At 44.9% G+C, this 27994-nt stretch overlaps 2 protein-coding genes and 1 long non-coding RNA gene across 4 annotated transcripts; 1 reads left to right on the forward strand and 2 right to left on the reverse strand.

Moving 5' to 3' along the window:
• Positions 1 to 21: 21 nt before the first annotated feature.
• ARPC5 (actin related protein 2/3 complex subunit 5) lies at positions 22 to 5572 on the reverse strand. Its single transcript, XM_048946209.1, has 4 exons — positions 5352 to 5572; positions 5107 to 5178; positions 3268 to 3444; positions 22 to 1102 (listed from the first exon to the last, which is right to left on the reverse strand). Exons 1-4 carry the CDS (start codon positions 5493 to 5495, stop codon positions 1040 to 1042), a joined length of 456 nt encoding a protein of 151 aa, XP_048802166.1. The 5' UTR covers positions 5496 to 5572; the 3' UTR covers positions 22 to 1039.
• On the forward strand, positions 1109 to 27987 carry LOC125693837 (uncharacterized). 2 transcript variants are annotated; one of them, XR_007377271.1, is made up of 4 exons: positions 1109 to 2393; positions 7529 to 7578; positions 12392 to 12508; positions 27000 to 27987. It is a non-coding gene; the product is annotated as an uncharacterized LOC125693837 (long non-coding RNA). The 2 variants fall into 2 exon arrangements; XR_007377272.1 differs by lacking the exon at positions 1109 to 2393 and adding an exon at positions 3369 to 3454.
• Positions 5667 to 7230, reverse strand: APOBEC4 (apolipoprotein B mRNA editing enzyme catalytic polypeptide like 4). Its single transcript, XM_048946208.1, has one exon. It carries the CDS (start codon positions 7228 to 7230, stop codon positions 6208 to 6210), a length of 1023 nt encoding a protein of 340 aa, XP_048802165.1. The 3' UTR covers positions 5667 to 6207.
• Positions 27988 to 27994: the final 7 nt, after the last annotated feature.

The raw sequence follows: 27994 nt of genomic DNA on the forward strand, positions 1-27994 counted from the left end.
TTATTACAAAAAAAAAAAAAAAAAAAAAAAAAAAAAAAAAAAAAAAAAAGCAGATATCAAAAAACAGCAAAGAGTTTACAAGTCCCCCAACCGTTTCACACAACGGAACTGTTGTAAAATGGCAAATGTAAAACTGTGTGTCTCAGTCCTGGCCCTAACCTTCAGTGGTGAGCTGTGGGCTGGGATGCCCAGGGCTTCCTTAATTCCTTTTTAAAATACTCCTCTTTATTTTGGAACTTTCATTTGTCTACTAATGCGCTGTGGTACAGCAGGAATGTCAACTGTCTGGTAAGCCTCAAGACTACGTCCCTTTTCTTCTCCTGTGTAGGATCTTTAGTTCCCACAATAAAAAGCTTCCTGGACTGGGCTCCAGTGTAAATGGACCTTTAAATTCTAGCACACGAAGCGCAGGAAGGACAGCTCCACCCTTGCTGTGATCTGCCTGCTGTTCACCTGGCCTCTGACTGAGCACAGCACGTCGGAACAGGCCACGAGGTGTGAGGTTAAGGAAAATACCTGGCTTACTGGAATGACGATTGGTCAGAGGGAAGCTGCTCTTTTCTGTCCTACTCACTGCTGTAGGCTCGGAGGCTGACCAAAGGAAACATGGTCCAGTTACCAACGTTTGCAGCTGCCCCACTTTTCAAATATTTATCTTACATCAGAACACTGCTTGGCTAGCAAAAAGGATTAAGACATTGCCCTACGTCCCTCAGCACTTGTGTGGAAAGTCAGGCCCAAATCTGCCATAATTATACACAAATACAAATCAATCTAAACATGTTGTCAATGTAGCTATGCGTGTCACTGAAATGCTCGAGTACCAAATAGTCCTGTTAGAAATAAAATTGCACCTTCATAATTTTCCAGAGTTTAACAAAAAGAGATCACGATATGCATTACTTGTCAGGTACGAAAGAAGCAGCGAGAAGGCAAGCTGAGAGACAGGTGCTGCCCACAGGGCAGCAATGGCATCTGGGTGGGTTTTGCACCAGCATTTCCCACACCACGGAGAGCAAACAGCCATTTGCTGCTGGAGTTAAACCGTTTTCCTGGCAGTCAACACACGGACGATGGACCCCAATCCACCAGCAGCCAGCGCCTAGGAAGAGAAACATGGCAGTGAGCAGCAAGTCGTGGCTACAGACCCAACCAGCCACTGGTTGGACTTCCCCACCGTATATAAATAAGCACCTTTCAGCAGCTCAAACCCAGAACAACAACAGGGAAGCATGGCTGCATTCATTTTAGGGACAGCAAGTTAACATGCTTTTGTTTCCCTGCATAACTAAGTTGCAAATTTGGCTTCCCTCAAGGAAAGAAATTCTATTTCCGTCCCCTTGAACCACTATGTTGAACTATTTTGTTTGCCCCAGTCTGACTTAAAAAAAATACACATAAATCAAACTCTAAATGCAGAATTGTTACTTAAGGAATCAGAAGAATGAGGAAGAACAACAGAACTCTGAACGTGCAGGACAGCGCACTCCTCACTGCGGGAAACGCAGCACTTGGCTGTTGGCACACTGTGGTTATGGACAACTGCAAGCTGGTCAGAAGGGACAGGTGAGGAAGGAAGGGAGGTGTTCCTTCTCTATCATGAGAGGAGCAGAGTGCTTATCAAGAATGGCTACAGACAAGTTGAAAGCTTACGGGTGGGAGTTAAGAGACTAAGGAAACAAAGGGAGCAAGAAGAAAATGCACCAGCAAAGGAAGCAGGGACAGGTACCCCGGGAGGAGTACAGGGATGCTGCTGGGCTGTGTAGGTCAGGATGGCTGAGGCCCAACTGGAAGTGGGCTTGGCAAGGGACACAAAGAACAAGAAAGTGTTCTACAGGTACATCAGCCAGGTACTGACATCCTTAGGGGTCAGTACTGGAACTGGTGTTCTTTAATATCTTCATCAGTGGGACCGAGTGTGCCCTCAGCAAGTCTGTGGGTGACACCAACCTGTGCGGTGCAGACAACGTGCCAAGGGATGAGATGCTGTTCAGAGAGACTTAGACAGGCCAAGCAGCAGGCCCAGGAGAGCCTCATGGGGCTCAACAAACCCAAGTGCAAGGTCTTGCAACTGGGTCATGGCAACTCCCGCTATCAGTGCAAGCTGGTGGATAAAGGATAGAGCGCAGCCCTGATGAAAAGGACTTGGGGGCTGTAGGGAAACTGCTAGGTCACAATGTGAATTGGTGATTGAGCACCTGGTTGAAGGGGTGTGGCTGGGCCAGGGAGAACAACCAAATTGTTTGCATCTGTGCTTCCCATATGATCAGAAGGGGTGGAGCCAGGGTGGATCCACCCTGAGCTCACATAAGGGCCAGCCATGGAAGGGTGAGCATCTCTTGGGTTACTTCCTGGGGAATGCTGAGTACTTAGAGAGACTTTTCTCCAGTTGGGTGAGTTTAACTCTTTATATGGTATTAGCCTACCTGCAAATACTTCAGTTGCTATAACTAAGAACCTGTCAGAAGCAATTCTGCTTCTTCGTAAGTCAAAATGGGGTACTGGTGGACGGCAGCTGGGCATGAGCCACTCATGTGCCCTTGCAGCCCAGGAAGTCAACTGTATCCCTGGCTGCACCAAAAGCAGCATGGCCAGCAGATTGAGGGAGGTGATGCTGCCTCTCTACTCTGTGCTGGTGAGACCTCATCTGGAGTACTAAATCTAGATGTGGAGTCCTTGGTACAGCAGAGACATGCTCCTGCTGGAGCACATCTGGAGAAAGGCTACAGAAATGACCTAAGGGATGGAACACCTCCTCTGTGAGGGCAGGCTGAGAGCTGTGGCTGTTCAGCATAGAGAGGAAAAGGCTCTGGGGAGACTAAGAGAAGCATGTCACTATCTAAAAGAGGGCTGTAAGAAAAAAGGGGACACTTCTTAGCAGGATCTGTTTTGACGTGACAAGAGAAAATGGTTTCAAACTAAGAGGGGAGGTTAAGACTGGATATAAGGAAGAAGTTTTTTACGATAAGGGAGGTGAAGCACTGACACAGGTTGCCCAGAGATACAGTGAGTGCCCTGTCCCTGGAGACACCCAAGGTCAGGTTGGGCAGGGCACCATGGAGCTGTAGGTGTCCCTGTTCAGTGCAGGGAGGTTGGAGCAGATGGCCTTTAGAGGTCCCTTCCAACTCAAACAATTCCACGATCCTGTGAACCTATTTTAGTTTCACCAGGCAAAGGGTGGCTCTTACCAGGCTCAGTGAGTGTGCCCAGGACCCGGGAACCTGTTCCACAAAAAACCCAGGGGAAGAGCACATTCTATACACACACCTTCTCATGCCACTGCAGCAGCACAGCACTGCTGTTGTCAGAGGGGCTCTCAAAGCCTTTGTAGATGTATTTCATTAGCAGATCAACACCATTCTTATCCAGGGACTGGACTGCCTTCTCGATATCGTTGGCTTTGAATGAGATGAGGACCTTCAGGACAATACTTTCTGCACGATCCTGTCAATAGGTGAGAAAGGCAGAGAGACTTAATCTTGTATAAGATGCAAAATAATACATTTGAGTAGAGCAGTTTGTACACAAATCTTATACTTTCTCTATTTAATAATTGTCTTTCAATGCTAAATAGTGTAATGGAGTTGTGAGTTTGCTCTGCTCTACGTTTCTCTGCCTCTCTGCTTGTTGCAATTTTTCATCCATTAAATGAGGTTAGGGCTAAATACTAACTTGCATATTGAAATTCAAGTTCTGACAAGCTCCAAAAAAGGTAAGGATTGAGTACTTGGCTGGCCTTATTTGTTACCAGAGCTTTTCCCATATCTTTGCCCTGTTTAACAAGACACAATTATTATATTCCATGGAAATGGCACTGGCCACGCTGGAAGGAAAAACTGCTGTAAGCCACATGCTTTCAGGAAAATCAGCTCCTGTCCTAGGTGCAGAGGACACAGTCTGGCAGCATTAACAATATTATGCATTAATGACCATTTGCAAGTCAGTGTGGATGTCATTTCAGGCCCAGGAGTTTGTGTGGCATGATTACAGCCCTAGATTAGCCACGCAATCAGCAGAAAGTGACTGTTCCTGTTCATCCATCACTAACTGAGGGAGGATGAAAGAGAAGAGGTCTGAAGCTTGTTAGAGTTCTAAATAATTCCATTATACAAATACTTCTAGCAGCTTACTCTTGCATTATCGATGTTTAGTTTCCTTATTTCAAGTTTCACAGTCACTTGACTTAGTGAGACTTCTCACATGAAAAGCTCTGAGCAAAGCTTAAGTCGCATAAGGATGACTAAATTTAGTGAAACACAAAAAGTCAGCTGCTCTGCCCTCTCCAGTTGCACTACCTTTGCACTGTATTGTTAAGAACTTCAGTACAGATCTAACAGAAACAAGTCATTCATCTGAAGATAAAGCTGGTTGTGCTTTTAGACAGTGTCTGCAACAAACACCAGCTGGTTCTCTGTGAAATGCCTTGGGAAGGGGCTCAGGGAAGATCCTCCACCAGGGGTCTGGTGTCAGAGCACAGAGCTGTGAGGCTCTGCTCAGCATCTCCTCCCATCTGCCTCTTCCTCCCGCCACTGCAATCACGAATGACTCAAGGCTCATTCTGGGGAGATACAGAATTACGTGCAAGCAGCACTCTCCTGCGTTCTGTCAGAGGGGAAGTGCACGTGATTGCTGAGGTTCCAACGGCTTAATTTTGATTGGCTGCGATAACCACCAGTTCTTCCTTTTTTGTAGGCCCGGGTCTGGCTGTGCTAGCCGTTTCCTCAGTTGCTGCTGGCTGCGGTTCTGCAGCCGTTTGGTGCTGAGCTGGGGAAGCTGCCCTGAGGAGCGTGACCTGCAGCAGGGGCGGCCTGTGATGTGCCAGACCCACCCAGGCACAGCACGTACAGCTGAGGGGCAGCCAGCTAAAGGTGCACCAGGCTGTGAGCAGCTGATGGAGCTGTGGGTGCCCCCGTTTACTGCATGGGAGTTGGACCGGGAGGCCTTTAAGGGTCTCCTCCAACTCAAAGCATTCTATAAAGGCACGCAGACATCCGAGCTGCGGTTTTTAGAACAGGACAGAGATGGGGGATACCGGGACACGTCCCAGCCGCCCGGCTTTCTGCAGACGCGAACAGGAAGGCACGCTTAAGGAAGCGCCGGGCTCACCTTCACGGCCTGGTTCTTCGTGTTGATGGGCGGATTCTTCAGAGCCGCCTGCAGCGCGGCCATCATGTTCCCTGTGCCGGGCGTTAAGGAGCAGCAGCGGCAGCGCTCCCTCAGCACCCGCCCGGCTTCAGGGGCGGCCCGTCGAGGATCGCACCGCCTCGCCCCGCTCAGCCGCCCGGTTCCCGTCGGCCGGCCCGCCATCGTTTCCTCCCCCACCCCTCCTCTCGCCCCGTGACGGAAGGATATTGCCTGAGGCACGAATCCACCTCGCCTTCGTCGGGTCCCGCTTGCCCGTCGCCTCCGTCCTCCTCGTCCACGAACTTGTTCTCGTCGTACTCGTCCACATCCACCCGGCGGAAGCGGGCGGACGACACGGTGTGCTTGGCCATGGCCGCCCGCTCGCCGCCGCCTCCGCGCTCTGCCGCCCCGCCCGTCCCCGGGCGCAGGCGCCTACCGCCGGCCGCTCTGCGCAGGCGCGCTGCGGGGCCCGCTCTAGCGACGCGAGAAGACAGCCCGGGGTGAGGCGAGCGGCCATTGGTCAGCCCCGCGCGCTCTTCCCGCCGCCCGCGCGCCGTTTCTGTGGAGACGGGGCGGCGCCGCTCCCTCAGCCGTGGGAGGAGCGCTGCTTTGATACCCGCAGCTCGCTGGGCGGCTCCTGCCAATGCGTCACCGCTCCTCGTACCCAGCCTGAACCTCCCTCGGTGCAGCTTCAGGCCATCGCCTCTTACCCTGTCGCTGTTACCGGGAGCAGGGGCTGACCCTACCTCACCACAGCCTCCTTTAACGCAGTGCGAAAATGCAATGAAGCTTCCCCTGAGCTCCTCTCCTGCGTGCTGCCCCGTCCCGTTCCCTCAGCGGCTCCCCATCACACCCCACACAGCTCCCTGCCATTCTCTGCACGCATTCCGGAAGCTCAGTGTCTTGCTTGCCCAGAACTGAACACAGCACTCGTACCGTTAGTACCGACTGTACCATACAGTCAATTATTTTTCAAGTTCCACAGTTGTAACCTGCATTAACATTCATCAGAAGCAATATCAGGGCGGATTTTTTGGCTGCTTGTGTTCTTGGTTTTACAGCCTGGAGGTGGTTCAGGTTCTGTCACCTTTGCTGTCGGTTCCTGCTGGCCATCACCGCTTCAGGATTACGACTTTCATTAATAAACTCCTTTGGCATTTTTAAATGCCTTACAATATTTATAGGTCTTTGGTGGAGACGTTCCCTCTGGGAGGGCAGAAACAAGCCTGGAAAAAGCACCGAGTGTCTTTGAGACAGGGGATGTGGCAGACTGCCCTTTGTCACTGGTAAAGGCTGCTGGAAGGCAGGGCAAGAAAAAGCCTTTGGGTTTTGCTGCACAGCAGGCTCTCCATGTGTTGCTTGTGGAAATGCTGTCCTACGATAGGTTTTCACTCCTCTGAAGTTGTTAATTTGGTGTGGATTCTGTCCATCTGATACGGTTCCTGGCGGTAAAGCTGCATGCTGAAGCGTTGACCCCGGGATGCCATACACGAAGTTGGAGAGGAGGTGACACCAAGTCCCCACAGGCAGCGGTTGCAGTGTGACCCATGGCCACAGGCTGGCCAGGCTGTGCAGGGCTCGGCGGTTCCACGCGGCCGTGGGGAAGCTGTCCTCGACGTGGTAAGGCTGGGAGAAGTAGAGGCAGAGCCTGGTTTCTGAGTGCTTCAGCAAGAAGTTGTAGATTTTGCTTATGCAGCAGTGGTAAGCCTCGTTACAAGGAGAGTAATTTGAATAGAGGGTGATGCAGCCAGTGTTTCCATAGGCATGTATCACTGCATCCAGATAACCGTCTGCCTCAAACAGCATGGATTCCGGGTGGCTGCCCTGCTCAGCACAGCTGCTGGCGTGGCCTTTTTGGACTATGGTGCCAGAGAAGCTCCTCAGTTCGTAGAAGAGAAGGTGGTGGGTTTGTGGATGTGCTGTGCTTCTGCATGGGAATCCAAAAGCCCTCAGAAACTCTGTGTAAGGAACTCTTGCTTCTTCACCTGTCCGTATGTGATAGGGACACTTAGCACAGGTTTGGCTCTGTGTCTGCCAGCGGTAGGGCTTTACCACAGTCCCCTGATTTGTCAGATACTCTTGGAAAATTTTCTCTCCTGGGTTCATGTTCTGTTAGAATTCTCCCTGCTTATGCGCTGTAGAGCTGACAGTCCTGGATAAAAAAAGTGAAAATAGTATTGCAATTTAATCCTTTGATTGCTTTTCCACATAAACTGCAAAAATAATAGTAGATAGCCTCTTCCAAAATGTATTGAAACTCATAGCCCGGATTGGAATGTTGATCCACAATGCTGAGAACAAAGCTTTCCTGCTGCCTGAAAGCCATTCTGAGTTTACAAACCAGCCTTTTTGCTAAAATCACGAGGCAAAAATATTTATCTGGCTTCTGCCCTTTTTTCCCCAGACAGGAGAGGCTGCATGGCGAAAACAGCCCTACTTTTCCAGAGTTAGCAGGTGAGTTTTTTGCAATCTGGCAGAATGAACAAATAAATACCAACCAAAGGAAAAAGAATAAAGCTATAATTACCATCTCAGCAGCTCCAGCTCAGGGCTGTAGTAAAAATCTTATGGTAAATATCGTATTTCCTTCACTGGCTTTTTAAGATGATGGTTCAGAGTTTCCACACCAGTGAATATTGCAAGCTTTCTTGTCCAAGCTGCTTGATGAAAAAGAAAGTCACTGCTTCTTGCTGTGGTTTGGCAGCTCAGCTGCAGAAGGATCTTTCCCAAAGGTGGTGCCTTTGCTCCACTTGTGCTAGGGACAGCAGGCAGGTTCCTTTGGCTGTGTACAGGTGCCCGGTGCTAGGAGATGGGAATACAAACAGGATTTTCTTTCTTACCTCCAGCCACCTGCGGTGGTTAAGCTGCTGTTCTTTGCCTGTCAAGATCTGTTTCCCGCTTTAGTAAGCTTCCTTTGTTTCTTTAGTGCTGCTTTGATATAAGATTTTTACAGCTGCGGGATGGATGTTTTTCTAATGAATGTGTTACTAAGTTCGATTCTAGGTCACTTATTTCTGTGTGTTCCTGCCTGTTGTGCCAGGTGAGCAGAGAGCTCCTGTTTTATTTCTGCTTTCATTTGAAGGCAGCAGGCCGTTCCATGAGCAAGGTGTTTGCTTTGCATGGGCAGGGCTCCATGTGTGTGCAGATGTGAACGTTGTGAGGATGGGCAGCTTTTGAGGCAGATGATTGATTTTCCTCCCTGCCACTTGAACTGAGTCACTCACCATCCCTGGGTTCAGTTTAATTCTGTCGCTACTTTTCTGGATTTACATTTTTTTCCATCTGCATATTTTATTTATTACAGCTTGCTTCTGCATTCCATGCTGTGTTGTCCTCTGTCACTATTTCATTTTCTTCTTAAATTACTAATGATTCATTTGCTTTGTTTTCCACTCCTGACTCCACGCCAACAGCCATCTGCTTTCCTGTGTTGGGGCTCTTTCCTGATCCGGGCCATTGTTCTGTTTTCATTCAGATTACTTCTAAAGATTGGCTTCCTGACATCAAGAGTGCTGCATTTGTCATTGTTGATGTTTCTATACAATTTTTGATGCCCATGATGACTGTGCACTGCAGTGTAATCATGGCAAGGGTGAGCGTATCCCAGAAAATTAAAAAAGTGTGTTTGCTGCCTAACATTTGTTCAGAGGAGGGCCACAGAAATGACCCAAGGGATGGAACGCCTCCCTGTGAGGACAGGCTGAGAGCCAGGGCTGTGCAGCATGGGGAGGAGAAGGCTCTGGGGAGGCCTGAGAGCAGCATGTCTGTATCTAAAAGAGGGGCTGTAAGAAAGGAGGGATAAACACTTCAGCAGGGTCTGTTGTGTTGCAGGAGGCAATGCAACACTGTTGTGATAGGACAAGGGGAAAGGGTTTCAAACTATAGGAGGGGAGGTTTAGACTGGATATAAGGAAGAAGTTTTTTTGATAAGGACTGTGAGGCAGTGGCACAGGCTGCCCAGAGAGGTGTGGGTGCCCCATCCCTGCAGACACCAAAGTCAGGCTGGATGGGCTGTGAGCACTGATGGAGCTGTGGGTGTCCCTGCTCAGTGCGGGGGAGGTTGAGGCAGATGGCCTTTGAAAGACCCTTCCAGCTCAAACGATTCTATGATTCCATGATACAAAGAGCAGGACTGAAGAAAGGAATGTTTTTCGTCGTGGAGGGGCGTTACGAGACCACCTCTGCAGCTCTTCTGGAGGTCGCCTCCCTTCAGAAAGCTGCACGGCTCTGGCAAGGCTTCCGTTCCCTGTCCCTGCCGGAGGAGCTGGGTGGCCGCACGGTGGCAATGTTGCCCACCAGAGGTGGATCAAACTTAGGGCTTGTTAACTCCGTTTCATTGCGTTTAAAGGAATGCCACCAGAGAGACCTAAAATATTACATCTCTCTCTATTACTTGGTGATTTGGCCAGATCCTAGCAAGCTTTCCATCTTTCTCCTAATAGCGCTGAATCCTTACCCAGTGGCAGTCAGATCCCACAGTACCCCATTTGCTAGGTTGGTTGGGACGGTGCTGGCAGGACCGAGTGCATTCCTGTGTGAGCTGCAGCTCACAAATCGTTTTAACTGATGGATGGATGCCCGTGCGTGTGGATGTGTGTATACATACATGTGCATGTGCATTAAGCAGCTAATGGGAGCACACGTCACTCAGCTGTCATGCAGAAAAAAAATGCTGTTTCCACTCACAATTATATTTAAAAATATTGAATGGTTCTTTAGCATTAGTCATCTTCTAAATAGTTTATAAATCTGACCAAAAGGTTAAAATACAGGCTGGTGCAAATGGCTTTCTCTGTGGTATTTCTGCTGTTTAGCGTTACTTAGATCTTGTGCAGGAGAAACTGTGTAAGTGGCTCAGCGATCCTGATGTATCTGCAGAAGTAGGAGGTGCTGCAGTTCATAGTTTAGATAAGTCTGAAATTTGAAATTGCCGTGCTTTCGGGCTGGGAAATAAAAAATGCAGGTACTCCAAACAACCCCTGCCTTTTGGGAGCTCTTGACTTCAGTGTTTGCAGCCCTTAGTTCTGTGAAAGAGGAATTTTGCCTGCTCTCTGTCTTATTTTGCTCTGTCCTTGTTTCTGAGATGGCTTTCCCAGTGCTTCCCTGCACGTGCACAGCCAATAGGCTGTTCCATGTTCTCAGAAGGAATGCTACATTTTAAACATTTAACCATAAGTCAGGCTGATAGGAAAAGTACCATCTCCATCTATCAGTGTAATTGCCATGACCTGATGCAGAGGATCCTGTGGAGTGGATACAACCAGGAACTCAAAACATATGTTAAGGAATGAAAGACACCCCTGTCTCCTCCAGAAACGTAACAGGGGGAGATAAGGATATAATTATCATTAAAAAAAGTAGTTTCACTTATTACTAAAACACAGCCGTCTCTGGGGCAGAGGGCAGTAGCTGTTTAATGGTGCTCCACAACGCAGCATAAGCGTTCACAGGAGGAACCAGAGAGGAATGCTGTATCCAGTTAAAATCACAGGGGAAACTTATGTGGTCAGAATGTAATTACTGAGGTTGGAAGTTAGCCAGGAGACAAGCCATATGTTCTGCTCCTAGGGGAAAAAAGGCGCAACGAAGGCCCTGCTATTTTTTTGTCCAAATATTGGCTAAAACCTGGGATTGCTTCGATATACAGAGATGCTGATCCATCCCAGTGCGGGCAGCTTGGAATTCAGTGATCATTTACTGGTGTAACCATTGTAAACTTGGGATTCTTTGATTTATGAAGATGTCTTCTGGAAGCACAGTCGCACGCATTGATTCAAGACTAAATCAGGATTAGGCCAAAGCTATTTTTCTGGAGTGTGATTATATGGAAGTGTGAGCATTTTTTTCTTCAATGACTGAAACATGCTCTACTTCCATAGTCTCACACCAACATTGTTCTGTTTATGTGGGGGATCTGCTGCTTCCCCCCCGAGCACTGCACTCCTGTACGAGAATGGTTCCTTTTTTTGTTGCTGAAATACGAGTGTTGAAATTCTGTAGCACTTCTTAGTACAGTTTGGTTCAAAATAATCTCTGTTGGAAGCATTTCACACATGACTTCATTCAGTAAGAAGTTTATCTGAGTTCAAAGTACAGAGGAGTCACATGGCCCTTACCCAGCCAGGGCCTTGAAGTTCTTGTGCAGTCGTAGGATTTTAAAAACTAGGGGCAAAGCCAGCGAGGGTCTGGGGCACAAAAGCAACAGGGCTGCATATGCTTTGCCTATTTAGGATTTGGAACTAGTAATCCTGCAAAAGCAGCAAAAAAAAGAAGAGGAGAAAGATGTATTTTGTACCAGAAGTGTTTAAGAAAGGAAAAAAAAAAAAACTTTCTGCTTCTTGTTGAGAGTGTTGTTGATTTGTTGGGTACCAGAGCAGTACATGTTATCAACTTACTGCAAAATCATTCTTTGTAGCTGAAAGTCACCTACTGTGTGCATGAACTTTGGGAGCGATGAATGTTGTGTTGAAGATGTGCGTTGGATGTGTTGGGAAATGTAAGCTAGTGAGAGCTGAATGGTGTGACTGCAGAACTGTGGTGCCTGGGAATGTGATGTGCTGAGGGCTGGCTGGAAGTGATGCGTTTCAGTTTTGTTGTTCCCAGTTTTGCTCCATTAGGGGAACTGAAAATTAGATCCCCTTGTTCTACCAAGTCTACATATGTGATCAAATTAACAAATGTGAGGGCTTCTGCTGATGGCACTGGCACTGTTTATGTGCATGAAGTTAAGCAGATGTGTAAATCTTTGCAGGGTACAGGGCTAGAACAGTAACAGCTGCCAAAGATGATTTAGTTATTGTAGGAAGGAATGTACTGGCTGCTCTGCTTGTCCTATCACAACAGAGTCTGTCCCCTTTAGATACTGGAAGGCTGCTCTCAGGTGTCACTGGAGCCTTCTCTTCTCCGTGCTGAACAGTCCCAGCTCTCTGATGTCAGAAAAAAAGACGTTGAATGACTCCATATGCCATGATTCTCAAATAAATTAGGACCCAAATTTACACTGTTATGATGTCCAACCTTCAGCAGTTCCTGAGCCTGGGGTGAAAGTTCAGCCACTTTTACTGGAATAAAGTGTCATCTGCCTTCGTTTACCAATTCTTTCAAACCTTGAAAGACTTTTCAAAACTGGCAGAAGTGAAAAACACTGAAATTCTTTGGAGTAACCTGATTCTGTGAGCTGGATTCCTGTCTCAAGGGCTAAGTATGAGTTTTGCAAGCAAAAGCTTGTCATCTGTAGTTCATATTTGTTCATATGGCTCTCTTTCAGGTAGAACAACGTTCTTCAACCCCATCCAGGAACAACCATAGAATATCTTACGTTGGAAAGGGCCCACAAGGGTGATCGAGTCCCGCTCCTGGCTTAGAGAACACTGAAGTGTCTAAGGTAATTCTGCCTTGTTTGGGCGGCTTATACTGACACGTTTCTTCCTGCGCATCACTGATTGTCTCATCACTTACTTCTGCATTGGCTTCATCTGCAGCAGTGCAAAGGATCTGGTGCTCTAAATCACCACTATCTCAGAAAAACTCACAGTTTTGACTGGATTTGGTAGAGTTCTTGCTCATGACAGTGTCATTACTTCTGTTGTGAAGAGGAATTATTGAAGAGTAATTTATTTCTCAACAGTAAGGACCCTGAACTTGCTTCCTCTTCTGCCAACACAGGTGGGAGGAGGGATGGCATCCATGTTGGTAAGATTTGCATGGATGGATGAGGTGCCCGATCCTGCAGTGCGCAGCTCAATGCTATACCCTGGTCTTGTGCCTCCTGCTTCTCTGGGTTTCCAGTCCTCCTTCTCATATAATTTTCTCTTCCTGGCAAGGTCGTGCTCCTCTTAACCTGTCCAAGGCTTTTGGAGTTCTTTAGCTTTCAAATAAACCTTGCTGTTTTCTGAAGAATGCTGATCCACAGTATCCTTCCGTCATCATCTTCTGACTTTAGTTTTCAGTTTCCTCTTTTCAAATAAATCCTTTTTTGTAGCTTCTTCCTGGAATCTAGCTTCAGAGTCCTTTCCTAAATCTTCAGGGTGGCAGTCCTGGGGCCTTTCTTGTCCCCTTCCTCAGGCCTTGGTCAATAATTTCTTCTGGTGGCTTCTTCCAACCCTCTGCAGGAAGGCCTTTTTCATATGCATGTATGCTGTCTGACTCTTACTTCGTTGGCTTTCTCTGCAGGTAAGGGACAGGTTTTCTCAGCTTTCACTCCTCCTTTCCTGAGGAGGGCATGATTGCACACTCTGACATGGATGGATGATCAGAACCAGACATTTGTGTGCTCAGGTTTCAGGGAGCCGTGTGGGCACAGTAAACAAGAGTTGTTTGCTTTATATTCCTGTCCAGCAATCTCCTTAAAGGCTAAAACACCTTTGGTTTGTGAAGCTCAGAACATACATATATCAGTCTTTTGTGCTAGAAAATACTGTCCTTGAGTCTTCATTCTCCCAGAGATCATAAAATGGAATCGTAGCATTTGCTGCAAGGAGTTTTGTGAAATTGTGCACAGTTCTTGAAGTGAAGACTGCTGAAGAGGGTGTGATGTTGAAATGGGGGGCAGAGTGGGATCTTGATCTGTTATTTATCACTATCCTAACATCTGACCACCCAACAAATATTATGGAAAGAATATGAAACTGCAGCTTTCACTAGACAGAGATGGGTGGTTCAGGTTTTGATTATTCTTTTTCTCTTGCTTTTTGCTTAAGGATGAATTGCTGAAAGTTTGGTTAGTGGTTTGCCAGTTTTCGGATAACGTTCACTTGTTGCAGTCAGTTATTTCTTTGCTTGCATATGGGAGCAATCTGACTCCAAGCTTAAAAGGCGTAACCAACCGCATCATAAAAATGAGAAAATAAGTGTCATTATTAACTGATTAAGAACTCTGTCAGTTAGTTTCTAATACATATTGAAGAGAAGGAAAAAAGAGATTGCAATTTTCTGGATTAGGCGGAGGTAAAACCAGAGAAAATGAAAGGCAAATTGGGTTTTCTGGCTTTAGAATATTGTCTAAAATAAAGCAGGAAACTCTTGAGACAAGCATAAGCTGTAAGTACCTTAGAGCAGGAAATGCCAGCAGCCCTCCTTCATATTTCATGTTCTCTATGGCATCTTGAGATGCACACCGTCACATCCATTTGAATGGCACTCCTCCTCCTCCTGACACCTGTCTGCAACACTCATTTCAGTGGCCTTCCTTACACTCTTCCTACTCACCTCCCCAGGGAATGGGAGTGCTCTCCTCCTGATAGCTCTCCTCTGGGTGTTGCTCCTGTTAGGCTGTAGAAGTGGGCCATCTCCTTAGTCCTGTTTCAAGGAGGCGATGCTACAACTTTTTGCATTGAAATGCAGACTTGTCTCGTAGCAGCGAGGGGTGCAGAAGGGGAATGACAAATAAGGAGTGTTTCAAGTTTCATAGGGTGACTAGTTTAAATGTTAGGATTGTAAGAAACATAAGGAAAAAGACAGGATTTTGTTTGCTTTTGGTAATTTAAAAAAATAGCTTTCCATTGAGTGTGATCACAGTACAGATCCTAGGCTGATAATTTCTTCCCTATTACTTTATAGACTGTTTCCAGTACGCTGTGATTGTCAAACAGTTGGGCAACTTTCCTCTTAACCTATGAAAAAAAAAAAAAGTGAACTTGCTAAGAGCCTCTATTTGTAGACAGAAGGCCAAACAGAAAATCTAGAGGTAAAAAAAGAAGAGAATTTGTCTTTTTTAAAGTTAGAATATTTCTGAGTTGGGTTCTATTTAGCTGTCACTTTTTTATAGGACTGAAAAATCCAGTAAGGGTATAAGTCTGACTCTAATGAAACACATGAAGCAAACAGAAAGAAGAAATGACTGCAAACAGTGACTGTATGGTACCACAGAATCACAGAATGGCCTGTGTTGGAATGGACCTCAAGGACCATGAATCTCCAACCTCCACCTCCACATTTAATAGCAGCCTTGAACACCTCCAGGGATGGACGGGGAATCCACAGCCTCTCTGGGCAGCTGTTCCAGCACCTCACCACTCTCACAGCAAACAACTTCCCCCTCCCTCAACATCAAACCATTTCCCCTTGTCCTGCTCTTATCTACCCTTTCAAAGAGTTAACTCCCCTTTGCCACATTCCTATTTAAAATGAACATAGTCATTGGACTCAAAGAGCCATTCTTCATTCTTAGAAAGTATCAGTTCAGCAAGTTAATTGAGGTTTAGTATCAAATGATCAGCATGACTACAGATTGCTTCAGTGAAGATCAACAGAGCTAGGCTGGTGTCCAGAAGGGCTGGGAAAGTTTTACCAGTACTTGTCCTAAGTATTGTGAGAGAGGCCAAAGTATTCATTTGTACTCTTGCATGACCCATGAGCTGTGTATGTTTAGGAAATTTCCCCAGTATTCTGTCCAATTTGATCTCACTTCCAGCTGTCAAACTAAAGGGCATTTCCTTTGAAATGAATGGAGTTGTGCTGGCAGAAAAGCAGAGTTCTGACTACACCCCGGTGATGGCATGAAGCAGGCAAATCACAGTCAGTCGGTGCAATTAGGGGTGAGTACACCTATCACCTCCCCCTTCCAAACCAGCTGCCAAGGCATTCAGATCAAACAGACTGACAAACACTGATTGTGTATCAACAAGGAGGAGGAGGAGGAGGCCGGAACGAGGTGTTCTTTGGGAATACCCAGTCGTGCCTGTAGGTGTTTTGTCTGTGGGGTTTGGGCCTGGGTGTCCCAGTCAGCCTCTGCTGCCCTTGTGACCTTTGGAGTTATTTACAGAATTGGTCAACAGAGAACCGAGAAATAGGACTGTGTGGTGCCTGTTTCCAAATGGTTTGGTGGGGCTCTGATTGTTATTTCAGGCTGGTTGTATCCCTCCCCTAGTCATTAAAGCAGGAGCAGAGTGCAGACAGAGCCGCTGGTTTTTCTCTATTTAGCTGAGCCGTGTTCTTTCAATATGCAGATACGAGCGTAAATAACACGATTCAGAATCTGCTGGTCTCTTGCAGAATAAGACTTTTTATAGCGTAGGAAAATCTGCTTTCAATTTCTATTGTAAGGCGTTATTTTAGTCAATGAAAACAAAGTGTGCTTGGGAGGCTGCCTAGAAGACATGTGATTTCAGGGCATTGCTATTTTCTTTTTGATGAGAAAAGAACTTGCTTTTTTCTTCTATGTCATGGTCGGATAGAGTGATGTATTCAGTGTGGGTGATGGGAATTCATTCTGACTCCTTTGATACGTGTAGGGCAGCTCCACACGGCCACTTCTTGAATGGGGGAAGCTGTTTCTGGAAAAAAAAACTGAAGTATTTTATTTAGGCTAACTAAAATTCATGTAAACCACCTGACTTCTGTTAGTTGGGTAAAAATTGCAGTGTGGATCTCATTTCTGGTTATGTGCAGTGTTCAAATTAAGCTGGTTTTTATTCAAAATCATGTAGGAGAGAACAGGGCAATTCCTGGTATAACTGATGGACAATGGGAAGCTGGACATTCGTGTTACTTGCACTGCTGATTAGCTTGGGGTGCAGCGAGGAAGCAGAAGTGGAAGTGGCTGAGAACAAACAGAAATGTGGGAGTATCACTGGCTGTGCAGTGATTCTTATTTACAGCATAAAGGACTTCCTCTCTCTCCATTTTCTACCCCCTTCTCCCTTTTGCCAGTGTTAAACTGAAGAAGAATTGCATGACCTCATTTTGTTTCCTACGTGATTTCTTGACCAAATCTGTTGAGGTTTCCTGTGTTCTCAGCATGGTGTCTTGTTTAGTGGTAGTAGGCGAACCTCAAAAGGTTCAGATTGCAGATGTAGATCAGATAAGCAATGAAATTATCTATTCAAATTAAGCCTCAAGGGTCTGCAGTCTCATCCTTCCTGCTCCTGGTTATGTTGAAAATGTCTCAAAGCCTCTCTCTGATATTTCTGTCCAGATATCCCAGACACTGTGTGGTATAATGTTTGTGCTATTTTAGAGTGATAAACCTGTGGGTGAGAAATGTCTTTTTAATTTTTTCTTTCTTTGGAATTTGACTATTTCCAAAGTATCCATGCCTGTTCTGCTACAAGACCCTTGTTGCAGGACTTCTAAAACACTTCTACAAATACCAATGGAATGGGCTGTACACTTCTCTGGGCTACAACTACAAAGTCACAATACAACTCTTTTTCTGTTCACTGTTCAGAGCAAGAAACTGAGGTACAGGTGAGTTACTGACTGAGCCAGGAAAGAATCCAGATTCTTCCAGGTTTGTGTTAGCAGCAAGGCTAACTTTCCTCACAACAGCAGTTTCTTCCACTGCCCCAGTGCTTGTGTGTGCCAGCTGTTCCCATTCCAAGCCAGATGTAAATGTTGTGATGTATCCTTCTCACATTCCCCTAGATTTGACCCCTAGAGAAATACATCAGAGGACTGTAGGTCAGCATCACATCCACAAAGAGGGGGAAAAAAAAAAAAAGAAAAAGACTATTTCAGAGAACCCCAGCATCCCCTGCAATCTGCTGAGTCACATAGCACCACCAGGTGAGCAGGTCCTGAGTCAGATCTGACAGCCCATTTGGTTGTCCTTCTAACCAGCATACTGCAGGTATGCTTCTAATTGATGTAAATGGCAGGTTCTGGACTGAGGTTGTTTTTTTATGTTGCTGCTTGTGTATGAAATAACAGCCTCATTCTTTCCAGGTTTTGCTCTGCTGGCTCCTGGGAGTGTTTGCAATATCCTGCACTACGATACTGCAGTGCTGCTGTCTGCTGCAGGCTGTAGCTGTGTGTGTGGTTGATCGCTGGATGTGAAACATGGTGGCTGTGGTGTGAGCTCCTTCCCACCTGCCTAGCACAAACAGGAGGGCTGGATCTCGTGGCAGTAGAAGTAGTGGGTGAGCTGGAAGAGTTGGGCTGTTGATTCCCCTTCCTCACAGCTCCAAAGGATGTGATCTTTTGGGAGTGTGCCTCAAGGACTCCATTTCCTTGCATGCCATTATTTTCTACAAGGCCTAGCCAAGAGGAGGAATTGTATGCTTTTTCCTTTCTGAGTGACACCGGAGCGCTTTCCTGATAATACCCTGCTCTGCTTCTAAGATTGCAGTTGGCAGAAGCTCTGCAGAGAAGGAGGCTCTGAGCTTTGCTGTCTTCCTATCTGTGGTTGGGTGACGCATTACTGAGGTGGATACAAAGCCTCAGAGCGGAGGACCTCAGCCTGTTGATTAGGGAGATGTGAATTCAGTTCCCAAGTTAGCATTTGGGCTTAGACCTGCACTGCACGGTGTGGTTGATGTACGTGGAGCGGTAGCCTGGAACGTAAAACCTTAACATTTCTTCAGCTGTTTGCTCCTAATGGCTGTTCAGGTAGGAGCATAAAGATTTTACAGGCAGTGAGCTGCCAACAGAACCTGCTGACTAGAGCAAAGAGTGACAAGTCAATGTTTCTAGGATCTGTTCCCAGCTCTTGCACAGAGCCAATCCCTCCCAGTATTTTAACTGCTAGTGTTTCAGTTCCTGCTCTGTGATGTTCACCCTTGTAACAGTTCATTCTTGCTTCTTAGAGAGTTGTGGGATGTTTAATCCAGTAAAAATCTGTGAAACGTGAGGAGACCTGATGAGGGATGTTAGCAAACGCTGAACTTTTGAGAATAAGATGAGTTGTAATGCCCTAAATTGTTCTGGAGTTAACAGTGGGTCCTTTGTGCTCATGTGGTTTGCCTACCAAGCCATATCATAACTGCAGGTAATTCACTGTTCTGCACAACCTTTTGATGCACTTCTGTTGAAGGACTCAGTGTAAAATCATATCCTTTATAGAGAAATTAAAACAGATTTGATTGTGAGAAATGTACATCTGGCATAGTCATGCCTTGTGCAGAGGGCTGGGGCTTTTGTGTACCATAGTGGGAGAAAAATCTTAGTGTGATCAAGGAAATACCTCAAGATCTGGAATTTTCTTTTTCTTAAGCTTTCTAATGCTTTAGCAAGGCTATGTCTGGATTTCTCATCAGCTCTTAAGAGTACCTTGAGTAATTCACAACAGCACTTGAAAAGACAATGCAGGGCAGCTTGTGCGTGTTTGTTAGGTGCTGGTGTTGTGATACTTGGTATTACTTACATACATAAAGCTATATCAATTCTAAGGGTGGGTTTTGTCAGATGTGAGTGCCAGGTAGTTGACCTCTTCTATCTCTGTTTTAGGTGTAAGTTTTCAATACCTGACCCTTTAAAATGCCGTGGTTCCATTTTGATGCCAGTGTAGAATGCACCAGATGAAGTGTTTTGCTGCCTCTGAGTTTCTCAACCCACACAGTGTGTTGTACTGCTTGTTGTGCACAGGGCTTTTTGCTCTTTAGTGCCATAGCCCACTGCTTCCCTTTCCATGATCACAGTTGTTAGTGAGTATTGTTGTATGTATTTGTTAAGTGTCCAATGTGACTGCTTTTGCTCTATGGACTCCATTAGATTTCGTCCTCTGTGAGGACATGGCTGCAGCTGGATGGTTGCCTTCTTGTGGGCAGATGGATTGCTGGGATAGCATAACACTTTGTCTGGTCTGGAAGAGGGAAGGAATGGTGGATGACCAGCCAGGACATATATCCACTTCTGACTTATCAGAATTTAATAGCTTGCCATCTCTGTGTGAATGGAAATCACACATGGGCTGTGTGTTAGTTCAGGACTGTAAACCACTGTGAGTCAACCAGTGTCAAATCTGTGCCCGGTTCTGCTGGAGGAGCCTGAATTTCAGTTCTGTAAAAGCTTTGTGAAAATCTTTAGTGTGACTTTTATAGTTGTCCAAGTTGGCCAAGACACACATTTTTGAGGTTTTAAGGTATTTTTTAGGGTTTGTTTTCTTGTTTTGTGTACAGTTGTGGCTGATCTCTTCTAAAATGTTTCCTGATTTCACTTTGCTCCAAAGCATTGCCTCATTTTCCAAGGATATTTTTGAATTCTTTCTAATCTCCAACCAACACTACTTATTGGCATGAGCAAGTAAGGACAACTTCCTGTAGCCTGTATTTCATTGGAATCTTGAATCGCTTTGCGGATATCAGCTCAGCTTAACAGAGCGGTAGATGTTCCCCAGGTAGTAATGTGAACGTCATAAAATCAGTGCTTGGATAGAAAAGAGAATTTCTTTCACGACCCCTCTGTGAGAAAGGGTTCCAGCTGGAGCTCCAGAAGTTTCTCCTCCACTTTCCTGTTGCAGTCCAGTTGGCACAGACAGGCTGCTCGAGTGGCCAGTGGTGGCCATGCAGTGGTGACCATGCAGCCCAGCTACGGCGTGTGCTGGTTGTTGCGTGGGAAGGAGAGGAGGGTTGGGGTGTTTGCAGGGGGCTCGGGTCATGTTGGGAAGGTTGGAAGGAGTCACACATCAGGAGGAAGCTGGGTCTCATTCATATGTACGGCTGATTTGCTGCAGCTCCATGTTAGTGGATTTCTAGACAATCCAAGTCCCTGAGTTCCTCTGTATTTTTTCCAAATATGAGGCTTGCTGAAATCTATCATTTGTGCTCTCACATGTGTTTTTACACACTCCCAGCCCCAGAGGCCAGAACTAATGAAGCCTGGTTTTCTACTGCTTAGTGCTTTCGGACTGATTGAGGAGGTATATGCTATGAATGTATTGTTTCACAAGGATGGGGCGTTTTTATCAACAAAATGCTAGAAGCCCTCTTCTTTCCATCTTTAGGTTTCCATGAACCATACAGTGGCTTAAATTTCTGTTAAACTTGGCTTGAATCCACTCTAGGGGGGAGAGTGGCAGGCAACGTGACTGTAGGAACACAGGGAAATCAAGTTAAAGAAGAAAGAGTGAGTTGATCTAATTCCTTCAGTGTTGTTCTACAGAGTTAGCCAGCTGAGCTCGCAGGGCAAGGCTGATTCCTGACACTTCCCACCATCTCATCAGGTTCTGGCCACTTTGGTTAAGAGTTTCACAACTTCCTACTAGCTAATCCTTTGGGCTGTGAGTTTCTTCAACACGTACATAATGCCTTTCCAGCTGTAGGACTTAGGAATAATCAGGTTGCACTCGTCACATCCTGAGTTCCTTGTTCAACAAATTTTGGATATTTGGGTAGGTTGTATGTGGAAAACAAGCAGTGAGTGCTGTACCTGAGGGATGCCCAGGCAGGTCAGCAGTTGCATGTCCTGGGGCCTGCTGAAACTGCTGCTGTGTGGGTACTTTCACAGATTTAGTGACAGCTTTCTTTGCAATGGAAGCGTGATAAACCTGAAAAAAATCCTCTTTGATTAAATATTGTTTAAGATGATGTTTACCCAGCTCTGCTCTGTATTGTTGCTGGCCTGAATACCTAGATCAAAGGAGGCTGTAAAACAATTCCTCAAATTGAGGAAGAAAAGGTAAAGCGGTGACCTAGATAAGAAACATTTTTACCAGTACAATAACTGTACCAAAGTCATGGAGTGGGACTCCATAGTCCCCTGTGTCTGTCTCCCATAGAGACTAATTAATTTTTGCTGCGTATTTTTGGTGTACCTGTGAAACATCTGCATTAGATTTGGATGTTATTCTCTCATTCTTTATAAGCATGGGAGAACGATAAAGCTATGGAGGGTAAAACATTTGTTGTTGTAAGACTGTGAGAGCAGATGGGTACTGGAGTATTCTGATCCTAAAATGAGACATAACTTGAATGCGATGCATGTTGTGACTTCTTATGTTAAGCCTTTTTATTAACTGTGGAGTAACGGGCAAGTTACATGTCCTGCATGTTATAGGCAGCGTGTTTTGTTTTAACCTGCACTGATTGTACATAATGTGCAGGTTGGGTGCAACATTCATTTAATGTTAATCGACATTTTACACAGTCAGTTGGATATTACTTTGGAGTATTTGTTTCCATTCTCCTCTTTTAAAGGCTTTCCTTATCCCCCAGCTGAAGCCTGAACCGGAGGAACCTGCAGTGTCCGCTGAAGTAGTCTGAGGGCTGGCAACAGGTTGCAGTGAGGGAAATGTAAGGTAATCAAGAAAAAGAGGTGGGGAGAAAAGGAAATGGAGCTGTGCTGTCATTCAGTGTGATGGGAGTGCTGCCACGACACAGCCTCAGGAAAAGGATGGGCTGCAAATTCCTAAGCGTTGGAGGTTTAGCACTGCTATCTGTCCCTTCTTCCTTCCCCACTCATCAAACCATTAGTTGCCTAGAAAGTAGTTAAGGGTTAGTTAGTATTATCTAGGTGTGATTAGAGATGAGGAGCAATTAAAAAGATCACATTTCCTTAAAAGGAAGAAATGAGCAAAGCTGAAAAAAAGAAAAATGCAAGGCTGGAGTGTTATCCCATATCAGTGTAGTAAAGAACAAATACATAACCTTGCCTGAACCCAATTATCAGCCTTTCCTGACTTCCCTGGAAATTTAGATGTTGGGTGTCTTCCAGAACCCAGCTACGATCTCAGATGCTTTGCATTTTGAGATTTAAATGCGAGGAAGTTAGCAAGTAATATTGGGATTTTCAAATTAAAGCCCAAGAAGCAGTCTGATTTAGAATAGCAGGACTTCATGGCTGTAATCCTTGGATTAAACATTGGCTTTCTCTACACGTCCAGGCAGTGTGTTTCTCAGGGGGAAAAAACAATCTATCAAAACAGACTCGAAGCTGGGAGAGATGTGATGATAGCTGCACAGCCAGGATGGCTTTTCTACATGGTAGAAAGGGATTTAAAGTAAATCTCTTGGTGTTCAGATGAAACTGGACAATATCCTCATGTGTCTGAGCGACAGCTGTTAGGATTACAGCCACATAATTATCAGCCCCACCTGGCAAGTTCTCCCTGCTCCCCAGTGCAAGGATGATATAAGCATAAGAGTTGAAGATAATGCAAGCCTTACTTGTTGTTTTCTAGGTTTTAGTGGAGTTACTGGGGGATCCACATGCAGGTGTTCAAGATAGAAAATTATTTGTCTTCAAATGAAAGACAGGGCTTTCTGGGGAATAAGTAGGACATTCTTCACAAAAAATGCTGAATGGGACAAAACAATGATGTATGGCAAGATGGCATTCCTGGGTCACTTGGCTTAGGATACACATCTGGCCTAGGAAATGTATACTCTCACCTTGAGACATCAGTCAGGTGGTGATTCAGAACCAGCATCTGTTGCTCTGAATTTCCATTATTTTTGGAGGCTGTCTTTAGGTTCAGACGTTATAGCTGCTCAAGCCCAGGCCATTCCTGTGCAGACTTTACAACAGGTCGACTTTTCTCATTAAAGTTATAGTTCTGGTTGCCACTTGGTGGAAAGCCTTTTCCATGGCTCAGTGGTTGGATGAGGTTGTTAATATGTTCTGTGTTACAGGAGAGTGAATGCATTTGTTTAAAAACAGAGCTGTAAATAACATCTTACAGAAGTCATCGTGGGTTTCTTTGTCAATGATTCTTTCTTGTTTTCAGCCTCTGTTTCTTTCTGTTTCTTTCTGTAAGGACTAGGCCACCAGGCCTGAGTGGAGAATAGGAAGTCGCTCCAGCTGTTTTCCTCGTGTTGGCACTCTGTGCTGAACAGGAATTGCTGAGCAAAGAACATCATTTCCCCAGAGAGGTTTGCTGGAGTAGCACAAAGCAGTCTGGATTTTTTTTTTTTAAATTAAAAGTTCCTGCCAAATGCTATCATCAAGGGTTGGGGGATGAGGGGGAGAAAGAAATATATGAAGTTCAGAGTCCACTTGGAAGAGCAAGAAACCTGCGTGGGACAGCAGAATGGCAATGTGTTCTCTGCTGAACTCTTGGGTTTTAACATATAGCCACTTAGCAGTAAGGAGGACTGTTTTCTTTCCTTCTTTTCTGTGAATCTTAGTTATAAAATATTGCTCTTCCAACAAAGTTGGACGATTGTGCAACTTTGTGCTTGGTTTTGGAATAACGAGTGGAACAAAAAAAAAGCAGAATTCCTTCTCTTAAGTGGGTGCCAAATTATCAACTCACACATCTGCACACTGTGGTGATAAATGCACGTCTGGTCATGCTTTGCAGTGAGCTTAAATTTTAAGGAAAACAAAAGAAAGATATTAAAGCAGTGGCTTTTTTTGCTTCTTTTTCACATTTCAGAAGAAATGTTAAAAAAAAAAAAAAAGCCAAGACATAAAGAATAGTTGACAGGTATTTGGGGGAAGCAAGCAATGGAGGCATTTCATGCCTCGCTGGCCAGGTTTAATCCAGGATAAATCCATGAGGACTGAAGCTTGCTGCCACCTGATGCTGTCTGCTGCTGGATGGGAAGCACATCTGGTGGTTTATTCCAGTCCTCGGGGTGCTTGTGGCCACCTTACAAACTCCTTCCTTGCATTTGATGCTTTCTGATGTTCTCACTGACCGTATTACTAAATTGCCTTGCATTTGATTAGTCCTCCCTAGGAAGGATTTTGTTGTGGATGCAAGACTGTGTGTTTGAGCTCATACTTTGAAGATCCTGCAAAATTCTTGTAGTGTGGAAGGCAGCTGTGGCTATAGCAAGATTGACAAATTGCCTATAATATAGAGTGTATTGTGCTCCTTAATGGACAGCTCTGCAGTAATTACTTATAGGAAAAGTTCTTTCACAGATCCTGTCATTATTCTTCTTATAACCTGAAGTGAAAGAATATAATACCCCCTTGACATTTTTTCCCCAGTGTTTTCTAATGTAACTGCATCATCTATGATTGTCTATTTTTGTTTTCCAGTCCAGTTCATCTTCCTGAACACAGTAACATATTGCACAGTTAATCTGCCATTTTTACATTTTTTACTCCTTTGAAAAGAGTATTCTTCCATCCTGTTTATTGGTGTGTTTGCAGATGATCTCTGGAGATCAGAGCAGTTGGATTCTGCTCGAACTTTTGTGCTGCTCTTCAACCTTAGCCAAGTTTGAAGGCCTTTCTTGTGTTTTTTTTTTATCTCCTTATGGAGATCAAAGATGAAATGTATGGCTTCATATACCTAAAACACCCATGTGCAGCGTTCATATGGCTCTAAAATAGAAACTTTGAAAACACTTAAGATCCTCTTAATATACCCATCACAAAGACATCAACTGCTTTTTTGTTTCTTGATTTATAGTTTTACTTGGAAGCAGACAGTGAGATTTCTCCAAGTGGAGCATTGAGTTGTTACGTGTCTTTTTACTGTCGTGCCGCTGTTCAATTCCTGCTTTTATATAAATAATCTTTTTCTAACATAATGAACCAGACTTGGATTCTCTTTAAAATTTTCCACTCTGCTGACATCTGAATGCGAGAGGATTTCCCCTTTGCAGAGTTTTGTTTATATTTTTATTTCACTTTTTGGGCTTCAGTAGAGGTAATCTGTAAGGGAATTGGGGGAGCTTTCAAAACACGGGCTGCTTCCTGTCATTGTCTGGAGTCTTGAGCATTGTGGACTTCCACCTCCTTCCTGACTTTTGTTTCTGGCTCGATGGTGTTGTCTTTAAATAAGTTCAAATAAAAATAAATGTCATAGAGCTGGAAATAGAAACTAGTATCCTTAGATGCAGGTCTTTGCTGTCTGAGTACAATGCTCTAATAATAACAGGCCAACATAGTCTTAGAGGGTACTGAAGTGTTTACAGCCTGAATTTAATCCTGTCACCTTTCCCTGCAAGCAAACCCACTAAAGTCACTAGCAGCACTTCTTCTAGGAAGTTATATATAAACTGTGGCAACAGCCAAGCAGCAAGATCTCAGCAGTAAGGGATTTCTCTGTAGCTGAGGATGCTACTTCTGGAATTTGATAGAATGTTTAAAAAGGTACGGATCTAAATTACAGCAGATTGTGCTTTGATAATCTACATCACAGTGTGGCATCAGATGGTGTGACTATGTTGGATATGGCCCTCTGTAGACCCACAGTAAAAAAAACCAACATTGTAATAGTGCCTGAAGGTCACAGCTAGGGTTTGTATCATCTTTTCCTGGAACCTTTGCAAGTGGGTGGAAGACTGTCTCAAAGAACATGATGAAAATGAAAAGGCAGCACAAGGGTAGCACAAACAATAGGAAGGAGGTAGGGCAAAGTCTGAAGGCAAATGCCAGCAAGATTTGTAGATCATTGGTGATATGCATCAATTGCAGGTTTAAACTTTTTCTAATGAGGGAAATGTTGTTGATGTCCCACAGGTACCTCATGTCATTGTTTTGAAATGCAGATGCATTTTGGCATCAAAATAAAGGTGTGTCTTGAAGGTGGATTTATCAGTTTGAAATGGTTACCGAGTGCATGTGGGTAACATGCAAAAGGAAAATCCTAGCTGTGCTAGGCACTGCTCTGTGAGAAGGAGCGTCAGCAGAGGTGAAAAGCTTCTAAAAGACAAAAATAAGGAGAGTCAGAGATCAGATTCTGAGGGATCTTAAAAGTGAATATTAAATAACTGTGGGAAAGCAAATCTTAACGCTACATTTCTATGATTTGAACAGATCATAGAGGGCAGGAATATGAGGTTTGGAAAGCTCAGAGTTTGCAGTAAGCGGAAAACAAGTCGTAATTACATGAAGTGAAAGGTAGAAGCTGAGATGTTGTTAAAACAAGCTATATTCAGAAGCATGTTTAGAACCCAGTTTCTTAATCTAGAAGTATCCTGAGCAGGGAGAGGAGGTCTTAGCACTGCAGTTATGTGTGCAAGGCGATCAAGAGGGAGAAGCGGATGTGGTACGTGGGTACTGGCTTAGGCTACTACAGTATCTGTGCTCACTCCAGTGTCAGAGGAAGCAGAAATGTAAGAGGGATGAGAGGGGGTGATGGGTATATGTCTGGGCCATTGGCTGTCAGAGGCTGGCACTGTATCTAACAAACATGACTGAGCATCTTCCTTATCTGTGTAATGATCTAATTCAATTGTTGTGTTTTACAACAGAGAGAAACAGAATCGACTTTGAAAGCAAATGCATTTTAAAACTGCTTTTCCACTGTTTTCAAACAGGCACGGATTTCCTCCTCCAGCTACCTGGTTCTTAACAGCTTTAGTAGAGGAAAGCAGAAGAGCAACACACCTGAGCAACACTTTGAGCTGAAGTGCCTACACAGACTGCAGAAGGCAAGTCGCTGCTGTGCATCTCTGACTGTGCTGTATTTTAGGAGATGGAATGGCTAAAAAAATATAAATGAAAAACAAAGCAAAAGCCCCAAGCCCCAGCCTCCCCCAGCCTGGATTTTACTACGCTGCACTATAAAGATACCTTTTCTGATTTAGAGGTTTCTGTGTTTAAGACTGTGGTAGCTAATAAATCCCTGACATCTGAACTGTTGGGAAGCAGCGTGCACAATGAAACAATATTGTGGTTGCAGGGTGATCATAATATATATTTCTAAGGTTAGTTGTTCCACGTGTGTATTTAAAATTCTTTTGTTCTTTGCTTCTCCCTGTGAATCTAAACAGTGCTCAGATGAAAGCTGTGGAGTAGGAGTCTGACTTAATGGTGCCTACTTGGCTCTGTAGCAGGGCTATAAGAGGGTAATAAAATCCTTGTAGGATTTGATGAAATCAGATAGAATGAATGTAGCATTAAACAAAACAAAGGACCCACAGATAAGCTGAATTCTTGTTTCACTTCAATTATTTCCCTTTTAATCCAGTGAGAAGAAGAAAAAAGATGACAACTCTGCCTTTCTGTTGTTTGAGCACTGGGATAAAGGTAGGGTCAGTGCCCAAGCCAACTGGAAAATGAGATTCTTTCTCATGTTTTCACTCCAAGCTGAATTGAAGCCTATTTTCTGTTAGCTAGTGGGAATCCTTTGTTGGCTTGAATTAACAGCACTGCAATCAGAGAGCAGAGAACTGCACAGTATCCATCTTGCATGAAAGCTTGCAAGAATTTGTTGTAGATCTGGCTGAGAAGTCTGTCTGTGATGTCCAACAGCCTTCAGCATCCAGAAGAGCTCTCTTACATGACAGCACAGCAAGCTTCTTAAAATGGA

Source organism: Lagopus muta, chromosome 5 (assembly GCF_023343835.1).
Source record: "Lagopus muta isolate bLagMut1 chromosome 5, bLagMut1 primary, whole genome shotgun sequence".
Classification (NCBI taxonomy): Eukaryota; Metazoa; Chordata; class Aves; order Galliformes; family Phasianidae; genus Lagopus; species Lagopus muta.